The sequence below is a fragment of the Colletotrichum truncatum genome (genome assembly GCF_014235925.2).
Source record: "Colletotrichum truncatum strain CMES1059 chromosome Unknown Contig_0008, whole genome shotgun sequence".
Lineage (NCBI taxonomy): Eukaryota > Fungi > Ascomycota > Sordariomycetes > Glomerellales > Glomerellaceae > Colletotrichum > Colletotrichum truncatum.
The window spans coordinates 1,059,487-1,076,078 of NW_027222405.1; the positions used below are offsets into that span (position 1 = coordinate 1,059,487).

At 47.0% G+C, this 16,592-nt stretch overlaps 6 protein-coding genes across 6 annotated transcripts; 3 read left to right on the forward strand and 3 right to left on the reverse strand.

Moving 5' to 3' along the window:
- Window positions 1-186: 186 nt before the first annotated feature.
- CTRU02_211783 (cupin domain-containing protein) lies at window positions 187-1,297 on the forward strand (the record flags this gene model as incomplete). The annotated part of the gene is made up of 2 exons (XM_036725434.1): window positions 187-489; window positions 551-1,297. 2 exons carry the CDS (start codon window positions 187-189, stop codon window positions 1,295-1,297), a joined length of 1,050 nt encoding a protein of 349 aa, XP_036582639.1.
- A 1,259-nt stretch (window positions 1,298-2,556) lies between these two features.
- CTRU02_211784 (transposase) lies at window positions 2,557-3,714 on the reverse strand (the record flags this gene model as incomplete). The annotated part of the gene is made up of 1 exon (XM_036725435.2): window positions 2,557-3,714. The coding sequence occupies one exon, from the start codon at window positions 3,712-3,714 to the stop codon at window positions 2,557-2,559; it is 1,158 nt and encodes a 385-aa protein (XP_036582640.2).
- Window positions 3,715-4,514: 800 nt separating this feature from the next.
- CTRU02_211785 (ankyrin repeat protein) lies at window positions 4,515-8,964 on the reverse strand (the record flags this gene model as incomplete). Its single annotated transcript, XM_036725436.1, has 6 exons — window positions 4,515-7,024; window positions 7,080-7,965; window positions 8,037-8,342; window positions 8,404-8,463; window positions 8,526-8,790; window positions 8,888-8,964. The coding sequence occupies 6 exons, from the start codon at window positions 8,962-8,964 to the stop codon at window positions 4,515-4,517; spliced, it is 4,104 nt and encodes a 1,367-aa protein (XP_036582641.1).
- Window positions 8,965-9,671: 707 nt separating this feature from the next.
- Window positions 9,672-10,739, forward strand: CTRU02_211786 (uncharacterized protein; the record flags this gene model as incomplete). The annotated part of the gene is made up of 1 exon (XM_036725437.1): window positions 9,672-10,739. The coding sequence occupies one exon, from the start codon at window positions 9,672-9,674 to the stop codon at window positions 10,737-10,739; it is 1,068 nt and encodes a 355-aa protein (XP_036582642.1).
- Window positions 10,740-11,096: 357 nt separating this feature from the next.
- On the reverse strand, window positions 11,097-12,179 carry CTRU02_211787 (phenylacetaldoxime dehydratase; the record flags this gene model as incomplete). Its single annotated transcript, XM_036725438.1, has 1 exon — window positions 11,097-12,179. One exon carries the CDS (start codon window positions 12,177-12,179, stop codon window positions 11,097-11,099), a length of 1,083 nt encoding a protein of 360 aa, XP_036582643.1.
- A 1,120-nt stretch (window positions 12,180-13,299) lies between these two features.
- CTRU02_211788 (uncharacterized protein) lies at window positions 13,300-14,851 on the forward strand (the record flags this gene model as incomplete). The annotated part of the gene is made up of 8 exons (XM_036725439.1): window positions 13,300-13,449; window positions 13,508-13,535; window positions 13,587-13,758; window positions 13,822-13,958; window positions 14,016-14,070; window positions 14,124-14,189; window positions 14,250-14,379; window positions 14,495-14,851. 8 exons carry the CDS (start codon window positions 13,300-13,302, stop codon window positions 14,849-14,851), a joined length of 1,095 nt encoding a protein of 364 aa, XP_036582644.1.
- Window positions 14,852-16,592: the final 1,741 nt, after the last annotated feature.

Here is a 16,592-nt window from a genome sequence, read left to right on the forward strand (position 1 = left end):
GAATGCGGGGGAAGAAAGCTCTAAAAAAGGCTGGACAAGCGCCCAAGAAGAGATCATTTTGACCCCCTAAAACTTCATTCCCACGTGCAAATCAAGAGCCGGTCTTTGCGCCTCCCCCCCGCACTCTTCATCCGCAAACAAGCATTTTCATTTGGTCGTTTTTTTGGTGAGACACCGTTACACAACATGAGCATTCCAGTCCAGTCATCTCCTCCTGACGCCAGGACAAGCTACATTATTGACCAGCTCGAGGGCGAGCGCATCACCATCCCCGGCAGCAAGGGCGTTTTCAGAATCCTTGCCTCCTCAAAACAGACAAATGGCGGTATCGCCGTGTTTTCTAGCGGTGCCGTCTTGTCTGACGCCCCTGGTTTCCATTACCATGCGGAAGCACACGATGTGTTCCTGGTGACCAAGGGTCATTTGAAGCTGTGGAATGGCGACAAGTGCAGGATCATGGGTCCTGGAGATTTCGCCTATGTTCCTCCTGTGAGTATACCTAGTTCACCTCGACTATTTTGCCACGATTCTAGATTCTAACCCCTTGCAGAATGTCATTCACAACCCTGAGCTCCTTGGCCCTCATACTGAGACACTAGGCCTGGTCGCTCCCGGTGACTGGATTGATTTCTTCCGCTACGTCGGAGAGACTTACAAGGGCATCATCGTCCCTGAGAACGACGACCGTGATCTCCGCAGCCTATTGATCCCCAAGGTCATGGCCGCCAAGGACCGGTTTGATGTCCACTTCCAGCGCGACTACAAGGCTCCCGAAGTCGGCGACTGGGAGGAGTCTGAGAACGTTCTGCCAGCACCTTTGGAGCCTTACTACCTTCGTGCCAATACCGGCCCGAGGTATATTCTTGGTGGCGTGCTGTCGAGGCCCTTCATCAACGCTTCGCAGTGCAGCGGCAAGTTTTCCATTACAAGTCTCGAGTCTTCAAAATTGTACGAGAACTCGCCTCTTGACAGGTGGTTGACGTTCCCCACGGTAGACCACTGCTTCTGCGTCCAGGAGGGTGTCTTGAAGGTCAAGTTGAAGGAGTCCAACACATGGACGGAGGTTCGTGAGGGCCAGACGCTTCTCGTTGCTGCGGGACAGGCCTTTACGCTGGGTTTTGCCACCCGCTATGTTAGGGCTATCACGTTTACGAACGGTCCTGGTATCGAGAACCTGATCGAAAACGCCGGTGAGGCGCTATCAGGCTTTGTGTTACCGGAGGAGAGCGTTGCATGGAAGGAGGAGCGCGTACAAGAGGCTGCCAAGGCATTGGGTGTTGTTACTGAAGCGTTGTGATGAGTATGTAATGAAAGCATTGGAAGCTGAGCTTTGATCTCGGCTATGACATATAGAATTTTTCAAGTTAAACAAAGTTTTGGACCAACACTGCTTGTGACTGGTAGCATGCACGGCGTTGTCTGCCAACTGAGAGTCATTTCAGTGTTATGTGATTGGTTTATTTCGGAGTCGTGTCAAATTTGGGGTAGAGCGAAGACGGCCAGGGGTCATGCAAAGTATGGGAAGCCTAGATGATGCATATGCAGCTACCCTTTTTTCTTACTAGATTAAGCAAATGATGACTGTTTGACCATTCCATTTTAGAGCATAATAGACTTGCAGACTATTTGTAGAAAAGCATAACATGCTTAACGTCAAGATCAACCTTTGTGAAACAACATCACGACTCCCAACTATATCAAAGTCACTCAATGCAAAGAAGCCTACAATCTATGGAAGCCGCTAAGTGGCGTCTTGCAAGACGATCGGTACTAGCCTCGTCTTGGAACTTGAGCGACTAACAAAGTGGAAGAGTAGAAGCATCTGCAGTGGCGTACGAAGACTTCTTATTTGTTCCCAATCAGTTACTGCTTGCAAGAGCATCTGTAAGAGTACCAGCTCTTATTAAACTCTACGTTGTTTCCAAAGCTACTTTTTTCGGATGTTTTTACTACATATCCTTTCTATAGAAACCTCAATACACGGGTGGTAGGACACATGTCTATCTAAACTAAGTTGGCATTAAGAAGAGAGCAACTGATATTGCAAACCTCCAAGCCCTGCAACAATGCATCCATTAATGCACTTCAACACGCCACATGCCATGCCATGGAGTTGAACCCAGCTTGCTACCTCGTAAAGTACCATCCCCGGCCTTCCGCCCTCTTGTGCACCCCTGCCACCAGATTGTCCTGCTTAACGTATTTTCAGCTATCAATTTCGTCTACTAGCTATCAGTCTTCCCAAGTAACATTGTGAAGCGGAAGTTGAAAGCGTTTAATGACCACAAATTTAATTTGTGATCATTCTGGAATCATAGCTGAAGGATTGAATATTGCTTTTCCTTTGGGGCTTTAAAATTGCCAATAGCATATGGTTGAAGAGAAGTTTGCTTCGTCTTGATTTAAACACCAAAACGCTTTCAACTGGCTCAAACTCTTTGCATCCGGTCGGTTATATACTTAGCCTACCTAACGTCGCACACCCACTTCTCGCACACCCCCACATTTCGCACACCCATAAATTGGGTCATCATGAGGTATTCATCAACTTCATAACTATAAGTCTGATTCGTCTCCTGCAACTGTGATACTATCGCCAGTTTTAATAGGTAATTCAGGCTCGCTAGATTCATCTGAGCTATCCTCAATTTCGCCAGCCTCAATTTGGGCTTTGTGAATTGCCTCAATGTTGGCAAACTTCGAATTTGGGCTCATTTGGACCTTACGCCGCTTCCGTACCATTCCAGCCTCAACTTCTGCTTCCAACATTGCAATCTTCTTCTCTGCTGTAGCCAATTGATAGTCCTTTTCATCAAATCCCTTTTGAACCTTTCGAAACAACAGTCGCTGCGTTTGCTGATCTTTATCCAACTTGCTGAATAAGCTAAGTTGATCATATAGATCAACTGTCTTCTTGGGCGTTGACCAGGCTACTATGGATGTAGCAGATGCCCAGTTTTCGTCTTTTCCACCATCAGAGGCCCTCATAGGCGTAGAATAGCCTGGCTTTGAGGGCTTGGAAGCATTCTCAAGCAGTAGAGGGCTCATGAGCGGTCGAGCTATCGAAATGGGCCATAGTCCTGTTGCTTTCCAGCCGCTTCTGATATTCTTGCTTGAAAATGCCATCTGGCGTGCTTTTCCATAGCAGGTAAGAAAGTTCCGTTTGCCTACAACTGTAGAATCGTTGTGTTGAATGAGGTATCCAAGCTCTTTTCGATAGGTCGCCTTGAGAGGCCCAAAGACTGCTTGGTCTAGAGGTTGGAGAACGTGGGATGTATGTGGCGGTAGGAAAAGGAGATATATCTTGTGTTTATAACAGAGATACATAAATTCTGTTGTTTCATGACTGCCATGACCGTCTAGGATCAATAGTCTCTGCTCAGAGGGATGATCAGGCTTAGTCAGAGGGATAAAGATGTTCTCAAGCCATTCCACAGCTGTAGAGTCTGAAGTCCAGCCATTCTCAGTTGCTGTGAACTTCCAACCACTGTAAATATCACGTTTATGGATATCAAGAGGAAACCATTGTTGTTGAACCGATTTCCCTCGATAAATAACAAGTGGAGGAAGCGCCTGACCAGTTGCAGAGACACACTCAAGCATAGTTGTCCAAGCCCGAGACCCAGGCTGTTTTTTTCGCATTGATGAGCTTTCTGATGATCCCAGTACTAAGCCATTTGATCCTCTGCCTTCTAGGATACCAGTTTCATCCATGTTATAGCGATGATGTGGTTTGATCGCCTTGATCTCTGGAAGGGCGAGTTGTTGAAACCATTGCCTGATTACATTAGTTGAGGCCCCATTGACACGCTTAGAATCGATGGCTCTAGCTCTATGAACCTTGATTGATGGATTTCTCTTAATAAAGAACTGAATCCAGTTTCTCCCAAGTGGCTGGGTAGTGCCTCTGATGTCTAGGATTCGCTGGGCAAATTCCTTGAGTTGTTGATGTGTTGGCGGCAGCCCTAACGCCGCCTGGATACGCACCCATTCAGCTAAGTGACTTTCCTGTGCTGGAGATAGCTTCTGGAAGCTAGAGAAAGCTACATTTCTTGCCTGTGAACCCTTTAATCGAGACTGGAGGGTTGATGGTGGAATTCCAGCATCATGAGCTGCCTTTCGGACACTCTGCCCACTTGCAACTGCATTGAGAGCTTGATTGACTTCTGTTTCCGTATACTGGCCCATTAAGCGTATAAGAGTAACTATTCAAAGAATTATAATAATCGCTGTAAAAGTGGTGAAGATATTAAAGAATGTTGAAGAGGGTAAAATTCTACATGAGCGATTTATGGGTGTGCGAAATGTGGGGGTGTGCGAGAAGTGGGTGTGCGACGTTATAATAAAATATGTGAGGAAGAGTACCTATGGTCGTTCTTACCTCTGGCTGCTAATTCTCCAATGCAATCTTCCTCTCCTGGTATGCTTCCATCCGCCCTGAGTACGAATCTCTCATACTTGGGCATAAATTCCAATTCTAATTTGCACACAATCTCCTTGTGATGCGCTGCCTTCTAAGCTACCCCTAAAGTAGTACCATGGGTTCCCAACTGGGCATCTGCGCCGTGTTCAATGAGCAGCCGTACGACTTCCATATGCCCTGCTTTTAAGGCTGCCTCCAATGCAGTTCCATGAGCATCTATTTGGTTGACATCTGCACCAAACTCAATGAGCAGCCGTGCCACTTCCACATGCCCTGCCTTCGAAGCTGACCACAGAGCAGTACCATAAATATCTATCAGATTGACATCTGCACCCTTGATAAGGAGCCAATGTACAATGTCAATATATCCTGCCTTCGACGCTGCCTCCAAAGCAGTACCATCAGCATTCGACCAATTGACGTCTGCGCCACGTTCAATGAGCAGCTGTACCAATTCCATGTGCCCAGCCTTCGCAGCTGCCCGCAAAGCAGTTCCATGAATCCCTGTAAAGTCAATATCTGCTCCATGGCGAAGAAGCATGTCAGCGATACTTGCATTCCCAGTTTCAGAAGCAATTCGTAGGCCAGTCTCGCCGTCTCCCGCACCTATGTCGGGAGGCACTCCCATTTCCAATAAAAGTCGAACGATAGATATAGCATCGTTCCTACAAGCTTGATGCAATATATGTGAGTATGTGTCATTACCTTCATCGATGTTTGATCGGGTGCCGAACGTGGATGCTACTTCTGTTTCGAGTAGCGTGACGGCGACTTGTACATTGCTCACTTCAAGAGCCGAATCCATGCATGCGAACCTGAACTGCCTCGCATCCTCACGACGGTCTCCCATAAACCCGCTCCCGAGCCCAGTTGCTCTGAACCAAGATTCCAAGAGCGGAGACGCCATGTTGCCCTCGTGGTTCAAAACGAAGTCAGCGAGCTCTTTACCGAGCTGTAGCGCCCGCTCGGAATTTTGGCCACAGTTCTGAATATGTCGGGGAAGAAAACGCAGTACATAGTACAATAGAGGCCAAGACTGTAATTCTCTAACGAGATACTCAGCTCCACGTTCTAGCTCCTGAAGCTCCGGGTGTTCGTGGATTGATGGGCAGCTTTCGACAAAGAGGCGAAGATAGCAAATTGAGTTTTGTAATATTTCGTACTCCCCTTGCAGGCGTTTTAAACAGAATGGCCCTGCTCTCTTGTCTCGCGTGAGGAATTCCCTGACCGTCAAGTGCAGCAGTTGAACCATGTCTTCTTTTTCTCCAACATCTGGTAATGGGCCTTGATGTGGTATCGATCTGATCTCGAGCAGGTCACCGCATACGTACTCGAGCCTCTGCCGCATTGCCAGCTCTTCAGGAAGCCTAAAATCCTGAAACTGAAATCCGCTTATCGGAGTCACAGTGTCGGGTATGGCAATAGCATCGCAAAACTCGACTAGATTCAATGGCCGTTCAGCGTACGTCACCCATGTCAGCATTCGTCGTGCTTCAACCACGGTTGCTGCGTTGAATTGCTTGTTCTCGTCTTTTTCATATTGTTTCAACAAATCGCCGATGATTCGCTCATAGAAAGGCTCCAAATCTTGCGGAAGATTTTCAATGGTCTTTCTCATAGCTGCCGCCGTGTAGCCATGACGGAGACATCTTTCCATTTCTCTTGTTACAATTTCCACCCACAGAAAGACACCGCACGCTTCCTTTTCTAGTTTTGTAGTGATTTCCAGCATTATGTCCTTGAATACCTCTATGTTCATCGGGGCGCGACTTAGAGTTGAAAGCCTGAGAAGGTAAGCATTTTGGAGCTGGGCCATTTTGACGTCAATGAATCGTTTAATGTCGCTTGCGTTCTTCTTTTCCAGAATCATATGAAAGAAATGGTTAATACCGTGCTGATACAGCAGGTTGCTCTTTATGTCGTCTTCTGGCCGGCTCGCAAGAACACACTGAGTAACGCAAGCGGAATCAGCAGCGCAAAGATGTTGCAGCAGGAGTAGAACCCTTTCTCTTTCAAGCTTGTCGGACTCGTCCATACCATCAACGACCAAAAACACCCTCAAAGGGAAGTCATCGAACCTTTTTAACGACTGGAATACTTTCTGGAGATCATCGAAGCTCCAGTCAATTGCACTGGGCCGTCCACTGGCACGCTCCAGTAGGTCGCGATACGTCTCTCGGAACATAGGATAGAGCTTTTGCTCTTGATACAGAAGCTGCCATAGTAGTGACTGAAGCATTTGTGTGTTATTTGTATCAGACTTGGCTCCCCGCAAGCTGTAAAAAAAGCTGGCCACAAGAACGGAACGAGTGTCATTTAGCCCAGAAAGAGTGGCCGAATCAAGGCGTGCAGCTTTGCCGAATGTGCCTTGGTAGTCTGGCAGCTCATATTTTTGAATTATGTGCCGCAGGATCTTCTTAGATAGCGTGGACTTTCCGCTTCCCGGCTTTCCTTGTATCCAAAGGAAGGATGAGTTCGACTGATTGCTCCAATCTTTGAAGCTATCGTCCTCCCAAAGCCACGCCCCTGTGCTTTCCTCTCCAATAGAGACAAGTGAACGGCGCTCATTATTAGCCTTGAGAGCAAGAGAGTTTAGACAATCTAGGAAATAGTGAGATGCTGCATCTCTATTTGATGGCTTATGGGACTTTCCTACCTGCGGACTCCTTTCCCAGATTAACAAACGGTAGACCATCTAAGATTTCCTGAATGTCTTGATAAGGCCGACTTGCCAGCAAAACCTTGAATGACATATGTTCCACTCGACTTCCTGAGTTCAAATCATTCCAGAGGGAACGAAGGCCATGCATAAAATGACTTCTTTCCGTTAATAGTAATTCATCGACACCATCGAGGACAATCCACACTTCTTTTTGAGAGCTGAGAATATTGAGCAAGATCTTGGATAAGATTTCCCACAGGTGTGCTTCATGTTCATGACCAAGATGCTGATGGCCATTTGATAAATGTTCTTGAACATCTAAAGGAATATGTTGAAGCATAGCTTTGTCCGCGAACTGAGAAATGATAGAGGCGACTATTGTCGCTGATGCTATCGAGGATGTGAGAAGCTGTGGGGTCCCGGATAATGGGATACTGAGTTTCCGGGAGCAGAAGAAGAAAGCGAGGTACGTTCTAAACGAACTGTATCTCAATTGCAACTGTTCAACTACATGTCGTAATATCATGGTCTTTCCCATACCGGGTGGGTCGTGGTACCACAGGAATCGGGCGCCAGGAGATGTGAGCCAAGCCATATACTCGGGGCCATGCATGAACCATTCCATAGCATCCAGGTTGACATGACTATTGCTTTCCCGAAGCTCTCGAAGAGTCTGCTCGACAACGCCAGAAAGCAATTTCACGTCGAGCCTTCTAGAGTCTTTCTGCTCGATGTTGTCGTGAATCAAGGTGGTGATGTATTCGCATAATCGTGTATAGCCAACATCTTTGTTACTGTTGAACCTGTGAATTTCCCGGTGCTGACCAGGAGATGGAATGTTTATCTTTCCATCTATGGTTGCCGACTTTTCTGATACGGCCTGTCACCGATAATGTCAGCCTTGAGTCAACATACCTACCACCTTGGCTTTATTTTCTTGGTTTAACTCACATTCGCCAATGCAAATCTACCCATGCGTTCTGCTTGAACTTCGTAGAAATTAACCATGTCCTTTTTCCCACAATACTTCATAAAGTCCCGATGGAGTAACTCATTTTCTCTCGAATCTTGATCTAATACTTCGAGCAGAGTCGTGTTTGCCCCTTGCCAGAAACTCAGAAGTGACATGGCTTTAGCCAAAAACGTAAGGCTCGAGCCATTATGTGGAGTACCAAGAAAAATAAAGCCTTTAACAAGATCAGACGAAAGTCTACGCCGTGACTTGTTTACATCGTTGCTCGATGCCATGATCATAGCCTGGAGATCACACGTTAGATTTTGCGGTGCACTTGCTTGGACGAAAAAAGCTGCGACACACCTGCTTAATGATGAGCCCCCCAAAGCTGTATCCGATAAACATGATAGGACGTGTGCGTTCCTACAGAGACTTCGTGTGAGTAATGATGAAGGCTCTCTGATGGGTATGAGCAATAGCCTCACTTCGTCATTTTGTCTCATGACCTCTATGGACGTTAGAAGATCTTGCCCATAGCCTCTGAGAGACATGCTAGTCGCATGTGCTTGCCATCCTGAATTGTGGTAGTACACCAGAACTCGGGCTCGAAGCTCGTCAAGAGGAAGAAAGTCCTTAAGCCAAAGGGGGCCAATGTGTGCTTCGGAAGCAGAAGCGTCTTGCGGACTAGTACCGCGCCGATAGGCCCACGCCGTCTCCGGCGACGAACCAAGTCCATGGACTGCAACGATGCTGATCAAAGATAATTAGAAAAATTCTTGGAGTCGAGGGAAACCTCAAAACGTCTCTTTCAAGCGAGTGTTGAGGAGAGAAAAGCAGTCAGACCTACTCTACTGATATTTGTTGAGTGTTCCGAGGCAGAAACTCGTCGACAGGTCTCAGCTTTCGAGCAGGTGCATGGACCATGAGCAGAAGTTGAGCTGGAGATAAAAGAAGACAAAACCCGAGGTTGATGAGCCAAAGAGCAACTACGGCTTTGGAATAGAGCATCGACTGTTGTTGCTGGAGCTTCTGGGTGAGAATTGCAAAGGTCAACAGGGAGATTGCCCATATCTGATGAAACGCAACGCGATTTCCTATAAATGCCCAAATAAGATATGCGATGGAAACACAATAAAGTAAAAAAGCTATATCCATTTTAGATTCCTAGTTTGACAGACTTAACTGCTTGAAAGGAGTCTCTCTTGGATAAAGCAGATACAGATGCTTGACTGTACCAAAGGAAGAAGAAAATACATTGAGGCTGCAGGCGGAAACATCAGGCAAATGCGGGGTCTGCCATGTCGGCGATTTGTACATACTGATATGACAGGCTTGGTAGTCAGCAATGTTGCAGCTGAAATGCAGCTGCGCCAATAGTTGTGGATCGTTTAACGCTGGTGGTTGGTTTCCCTGTTATCTCTTTCAGTTCAGCCCGTTGTCGATTGGTCAGTTTCAACGAATGACGTGCTTTTATTAGACGCCATGTTTGGCTTCGAATGGGCGTTGGGCTTTGCCGTACAAAATTCAAATCAGGCTGAGGATTGTAATCTTGCCAATTTGATGGGCTTCTTGGTGTTTGAGAAACTGATTAATACTCACACTTTGCGTTGGCTCTGTATACAAGCATAGACATGGATAGAGCGCCATTCCCCAAGGTTCTCCAACTCTGTTCTGAACTTTCAGTCGCAGGACAGCCACGCCGGCTGATCAAAGTTTCTGACTCAGAAACTTCAACTACCTCCGCAGGTAAAACAAGTGGCACCACAGACTACTTCCCAGGTCAGCCTTGGCTAAGGCTTCAGGACCAACAATCAACTATTACTCAGTTTCTGCGGAAGGACATTGTAACAGATGACCTGGACAAGCTTGCTCCTCATATGTGGTTACTTGCTACGCAAAGGAGCGACCACGTGTCATCCCTTACGCATCAACAGGTTCGAGGGCGCAAAATTGTCGTCACCGAGAACCCTGGCCTCCACTTGACGTGGATTTATGAGAGAGTCTTTGTGAAACCACTACCCGAGTACCTCTTATCACATGCCTTCTGGGACTACTACCTAGTTGGAAGAGACTCGCCTATCTCCGCGTCAGACAGGGAGGCTATCCTTCGTGCCGCCAAAGGATTCCTAAGATCATACGCGTTCTTGATCCGACACAAAGCCGACTACCTCCTCGCAACACATGAAGATAACTTAGAGTTGGTTCCTAAATCAATCTCGTTCTCTAGCCTAGTCGAGTTTTTAAGATGCTTTGAAGGAATTTCCGATGCCGAAGTCTCTCCTCGCTATATGTATGGGGACCTCCGACTCACTCGCGTCAACTTTTGGGCTGCGGTCTTCTTGCGGCGATCACGCTACTTTAAGTCCCACGGGCAATACGGAGCATATTTTGCTCAGTACTACGGGCCCATCCTATTTGTCTTCGGAGGGATCGCCATCGCGCTGGGGGCCATGCAGGTTGTTTTGGCAGTTGATCCAGGACCTGCATCTGAGAATGAATGGATTCAATTTTCTTGGATGTCGCGAGGCTTTTCGGTTTTTGTGTTGTGTCTTGTACTGATTCTTACATTGGCCATGATTGCGGAACTCCTTTTCCTGGTCCTTCGAGAAGTCATTTACGCTACCCGCCACCGCTATCAAAAGATAAAAGCGGAATATGCATCTAGAAATGATGTAGAGATGGACTTGATATATACTTAGGGCAATACCATGTCCTACTAGTTATTTACTTCATGTGTACATCAAAGAGGCCAAGGGACAATAAGAGATTGTGGTTAATCCAAAGTACACAGATGCTACTTCTCCGTCGCAATTTTAGTCGAATAGAGTAAAGCCTGTGCCTGGATTAGACTTCCCCAAGGTAGCTGATTTGAAATCCATACTTGGTGAAGCAAACTCGCTAGAAGGAATTTTGAATAGTCAGTTGCGCGTCTTAGACCGACCATCGATGTCCTCAAAAAACATGAATTGGCTGAGTTTAATTGTTTTTGATCATGAGAAACCTTTGAGTATTGTTCAAAGAATTTTAGGAGTTTTTATTTGGACTTTGCCTGAGGGCTATACAATCGCCAACAGCCCAGTGGTTGGGTGGCAACCAATATACTCGAATCGCTGTTGCTCGGGCTTCAATACCAAAACCTCGTGGAACAAACGCAGAGAAACATTGTTGTCTAGCTTTTTGGCATACTGCAGGAAGCCACCAAAAATTTCCAAGTGCGTTGAGTGCTCCTTAGCCCATCCTTCAAGTGAAGCAAGATCATCGAAAAAGGCCAACCCAAATGTGCGGTCCTTGTCTGCTTTCCCCGTCGTAGGATCAATGAGATCCATGAACCGGCAGCTATGGCATCCAACCTCTTCACCGTTATCGCGGAGGAAGTTCATGCCTTTGATAAGCACCGGGTGCATCGTCGAAAGATAAAGATCACGTTCCTCTGGTAGAGTACCAGACCAGTCCTGGCCGGATCGAATGACGGCGAGATTTTGTTTGCCGGAGACACGTATCCTCTGTTTCGCTGCAACTACGTTCCCGTTGGTAGTTTTTTCCTTCAGCGTAACTTTTTCTCCTACAAGCTCATCGTTTTGAGCCGCCGCGAGCCTGTCTCGCATGCTACCCCAATATACGTGCTCCTTGATGGGTCCGATTACACATTCTCGCATGTGAGCCGCACCTTCGGGGATTTCGTTATTAGAGAATACCGTCTCGAAGCGGTCGACCGTGGGAAAAAATATTTCGAGGAACCAGCCGTGGCGCTCTGTCTGGGGGTCAAGGTTGTCCCACCATGCTTGGAAACCAGAGTCTTCAGACCACTTCTCGTACGCCGCTTTACTGGCCCAATATGCCAGGTGGGCAACGTTGTAGTATCCGCTGGTGTCGGTGACAGCCGCCCACTCTGCGAACTGGGGACGGGCGGAGGTTTCGACGGCCTTGGAAGTAGTAAACTGTGTCAGTCGTGCAACGGCATCTCCGTCTGCTTCAGCGGCGGAAACATATTGGGCGCCGATGACAGCGAACACGAGATCTTTAGTTTCCTTGGGAAAGCCAGCACTGTAAGCTGGGAAGGGAGGCTGAAACTCGTGAGGTGTTTTGGCGGCAAGCCTTCGAGGGCATTGGAGGTGCTCTGGAATAGCGGAGACGAGCATTTTGTAACAACCGATATCAGGAGTCGGCGGGGAAACAATGAGTCGTGCAAGAGCAAGAAAAGTCTCGGGGGTCAATGCTTTTAAGCATGAAAGATGCAAAGGGCAAGATGAGAACTGGAGAACAAGACCAAATGCAGACAGGCACCGCTGAGGATAGTGTTGGCAAACAAGTCCAAATAGTCCATTCACCCGCAAATATCTGCATGGACAGGGATTCTGACTGAAGTAAAAGAACAAACATCACCGTTCTACATATACCCTGCAGTGTTTGTGCCCACCCATGCTCACAGCACATGGGCTACACTTCCTACTTTGGAGTAGCTTCGAACAAGTGCTGCATGGCGAGATGAAGTTGTCTGAACAGCCAATACTTCTTTCAGAGTTCGCTATTGGTAGTTTTGTTGTTTTGTGTAAACAGCTAGCGACGCTTTAGCGAGTGAGGATAGGATAAACGAACGTCATTTGGCGTGACGCAGAGTTCTTCTAAGTATTAACTTCAAGCTAGTCGATAGATTGCGAGATGGGGTTTCCGCACTGGGAATTAAAACAGAACATCCTCAGCTGATGACAGACAACTGATAGGTTTAATAAATAAAAAGAATGTATTGGTTAACTTCACAGAAGGTCCATCGCAGGGATGAAGGATCGGTGCGTACTCGACTAGTGTTCCACCAGACCGTCGACCCCCACCAAACGGTGGATAGAATGCCACTCTTCCTGGTTGCGGCAGCCTCAACTTGAGATAAACACACCAATTCCATGTCACAACAGCTAATCATTACTACCAAAAGGTCTTTTACGATTCAGGTTTGACCGGAGACTAGCCTTCCTCTTCCCGAGCGGGTTCCCGGATGCAACTTGCGATATTAAGCAGCACCAAATATGGTTATTCTCTACCCTTAATGGAGACTTTTTCTGATTTCGGCAACCTGTAAAGGCCTGAAAACCAGGATCATGACTAGATTCGAACTCTTGCAGATTTCGTATAATTCATGCTTAGACCCCAAGACACCTTTTGTGTAAAAGGAGGCTGGACGCACCAGACCGAAGAGTGGGAAACTTGCGGACAAGAAACCACCGCAACTGCATATTATCGTCACCCCACCACCATCATCCCAACATGGCGACGCCATTCCAGGTAGAGGCTTGGACCGAGTATGCTATCGGATTACTCGTGCTTCTGATTCGAATAATATACCGGTCGAGTATTGTCGGAACCAACTGGGAAGGGGATGACTACTTCGCCCTCCTTGCAGTGTTCTTTTGGACAGTAAGTCATGGGCCCGTAACAAGGCTTTTGCTAGGAGTTGACTGACATTTGATTCAAGGCGGAGCTTGTTATGCTGGAGTTGATCGGTAAGGATCTTCCCATTCCATAGATCGAGACCTAAATTGACTGTTTTCCAGGACAGTATGGCAGCATCACGGGCATGAACGATGAAATCGCACTTACTCTCTCCGACAATCAAATCAAAAGAATCGTCATTGGGTCCAAGTGCCTGCTGGCAGGATGGATCATATACGTTACTCTTATCTGGTGTCTAAAGGCATGCATGCTTTTCTTATACCGGAGACTCACGTAAGCCCCGTTTTGCAGTCCCTTTGATCCTTGAACTGTTTGCTTACAAATTTGCTGTTAAAGGCTTAATCTTCAACAGAAGAAGATGGTGTTAATCACTGCTTGCACATGTGCTGTGTTATACGTCGCCACCATCATCGTGATCCTGACGCGATGCATGCCGTTTCATGCAAACTGGCAGGTGTATCCATACCCAGGCGGTGAGTCTAAACAGTCGACCAACTTGATGGCTCTGTGTTTCTGACTGTCTCTCTCAGACGCGTGCGCACTCAACATTCCAAATTATATTGCGCTTGCCATCACGAACGTCACGTATGTGCCTCGCGACAAATACTTGATAGAATCTAAAACTGACCCCAAACTAGAACTGATCTGATGATTTTATATATCCCACTCCCTTTGCTATGGTCTGTCCAAATGCCTCTAGTTCGGTATGTGGTTTCTTCCACAAGATGCTCTGATGACGGAGCACGAGGTTGACTTGACTATAGCAAAATAATCTGCTCCTTTTGGCTCTGCACGGGTGTATTTATCATCGTAGCCACTCTCCTCAGATGCATTCTCTGCCTGCAGGATGCGCAGTCCATTAACCTAGGAACAATCTGGTCCATCCGAGAAACAGTAAGTGGCCGAAGCTCCTCACGCAATCTCCTCACGCCCCCCTTCCCACATCCCGGTAAACTTTCCCTTTCCGTCTGTAATCGACTAACCATTTCCCTCTTTTCCAATTGGACAGTTCGTGGGTATCCTCGCTGTCAACGCCCCGGTCCTAGGCCCCTGGATCGCCAAAAATGCGTCAGCTGTGCGTTCCCGCACCTCCAAAAACCGCTCCAAGACCGGCGGACAGGAGTCAGCGAATCATATTGTTACAATTGGTGCAAAAGAAAGCACCCATCGTCTTGATCGCTTGACGAAAGACGGCCGCGTACGCAAGGGGGTGGGGTGGACTGAAATTGATAATGACAGCGAAGAGCGTATCATGAAGACGCAAAACGATGTCGCCGTCTCAGCCAAGCGCTCAGACGAGGAGTTGAGCCAACACGCTCATGCTGACGGCATTCACGTCAAAACCACCTTCCAGATATCCAGATAACTTGGGGTGTCGGAAATGAACACAAAACAAGATCGAAGGCGTGGTGACACGCACGATGTAACATCTGTAATGTAAATAATAAAGTGAATGAACACAAATCCAATATTTGAGGGCGCCATGTTACCGTGGCAGCAGACTACCATGCCATCAAGAGAGTTAGCTCATTGACCAGTTCATAAACCTCACACGCAAGAGTGCACTGAGTAGAGCGAGGATCAGTAATTGAGGACCTTTCCTTGGGCATTTCAGCCACCGCAGATGAACATTTGAAGCTTTCTTGCTGCTTCCCCGCTTCAAGGGCAGTATTTACGAGTCAAGACCAACACCATTTACATACCTAGTTGAATACAAGACAGTTCCATGGAACTTCGCTTGTACAGGGACCAGCTAGCCAGGTCCTTGCCTTGCAGAAATCATAAATGACAAGGCGTTACATGAAAGTGATTGCTAGGGTAGATACTTGGCCATAAAAAAGACAGATTGACGGGTTAGGCGATCAGAAACCAGGGCAGTGTCTTGGTAGTGTACCAAAGAAGCATATGATGGAGATGCGAAGAGGTCGGCAGATGCCAGATCCCCACTGGCGGGACTGCGGAGGGTTCCACCCCGCAAGTCAGCAATGTGTTTGATTGGGCAGAGCGTCACTTTGATAATCTATTGCTTCGAGGCCTCGTCCTAATCCAAGCTCTTTGCTTTCGCACCAACCATGATGTTGCAATGGTCAGAATATGGACTTGGATGGCTGGCCGCCCAAATTCTTGTCAGTCTGGGCAGAGACGCAATAGCTTGCCATCCACACTCGACGGCCAACCCGTAAGATTAATCCCCTATTTCACTTCGAACGCTCTTTTTACTATATTATTAAAACTACAGCACGGGTGTTACTACCCGGATGCAATTACTTTCATTTTGCTGTCCCTGAGACGCATAGGGAACCGTGTGAGGGACATCTCTTGTGTAGTGAAAACATCCTTTGTTGCCAAGTTTATTATCAACAGCCTTGAAGATGTGTTTTCTTTTCGATCTTTTCGCCTATCCAGTAACGCTATTCAGATGTAAAACCTCTTTTGTCGAGCAGTGTTAAGGAACTGTCTTTGAAGGCTACAGCTGCAACCTAGACGATGCTTGTGTATGTCAAATGCCTGTCCCGCGCCTACTTAGGTTTTTCTGGTAAGATAATTGCAAGCTTGTGTCGTTGAGATGACTAGAGTAGTAACATGATGAGCCTGGTGGTTAAGACATGTTAACAATATTTTCTTTCCTTGAGAACCTTTCAAGAGAAAAAGAGAGGAGATCGCAAATGATTGTAATTTCGCGACTCCCACAAGAGAACAGGTACAAGCCAATCCAATTTGACCCCCATATTTCTCTAAATACTATCTATACAATGGTCATCAATCGACACAAAACACACTATCCGAGTATGATTGGCTAGTTACCCACATGGCATGTACCTTTTGTCTTATGGCAGTTGATGGAATAAAAGGCTGTCTCTAATGCGGTTATCTTCCAGAGTCGTACAGTAGATTTACGTTGATTAATGTAGTATTAATGATTCAGAGGCCTGCATCCCGCTTACCTGTTAAGCAGGCTCGCGAAGGTAGGAATGGATTGTCTCGCTTAGCATGTCTGATTGGGAGGCATGCATGAGGTGTTTTTAGTAGATAGTGGGATAGTCATGTACCTAGTGAATACATAAAGCGCCTAGTTGTAAGCATTCAATCGCAAGATATCAGAATCA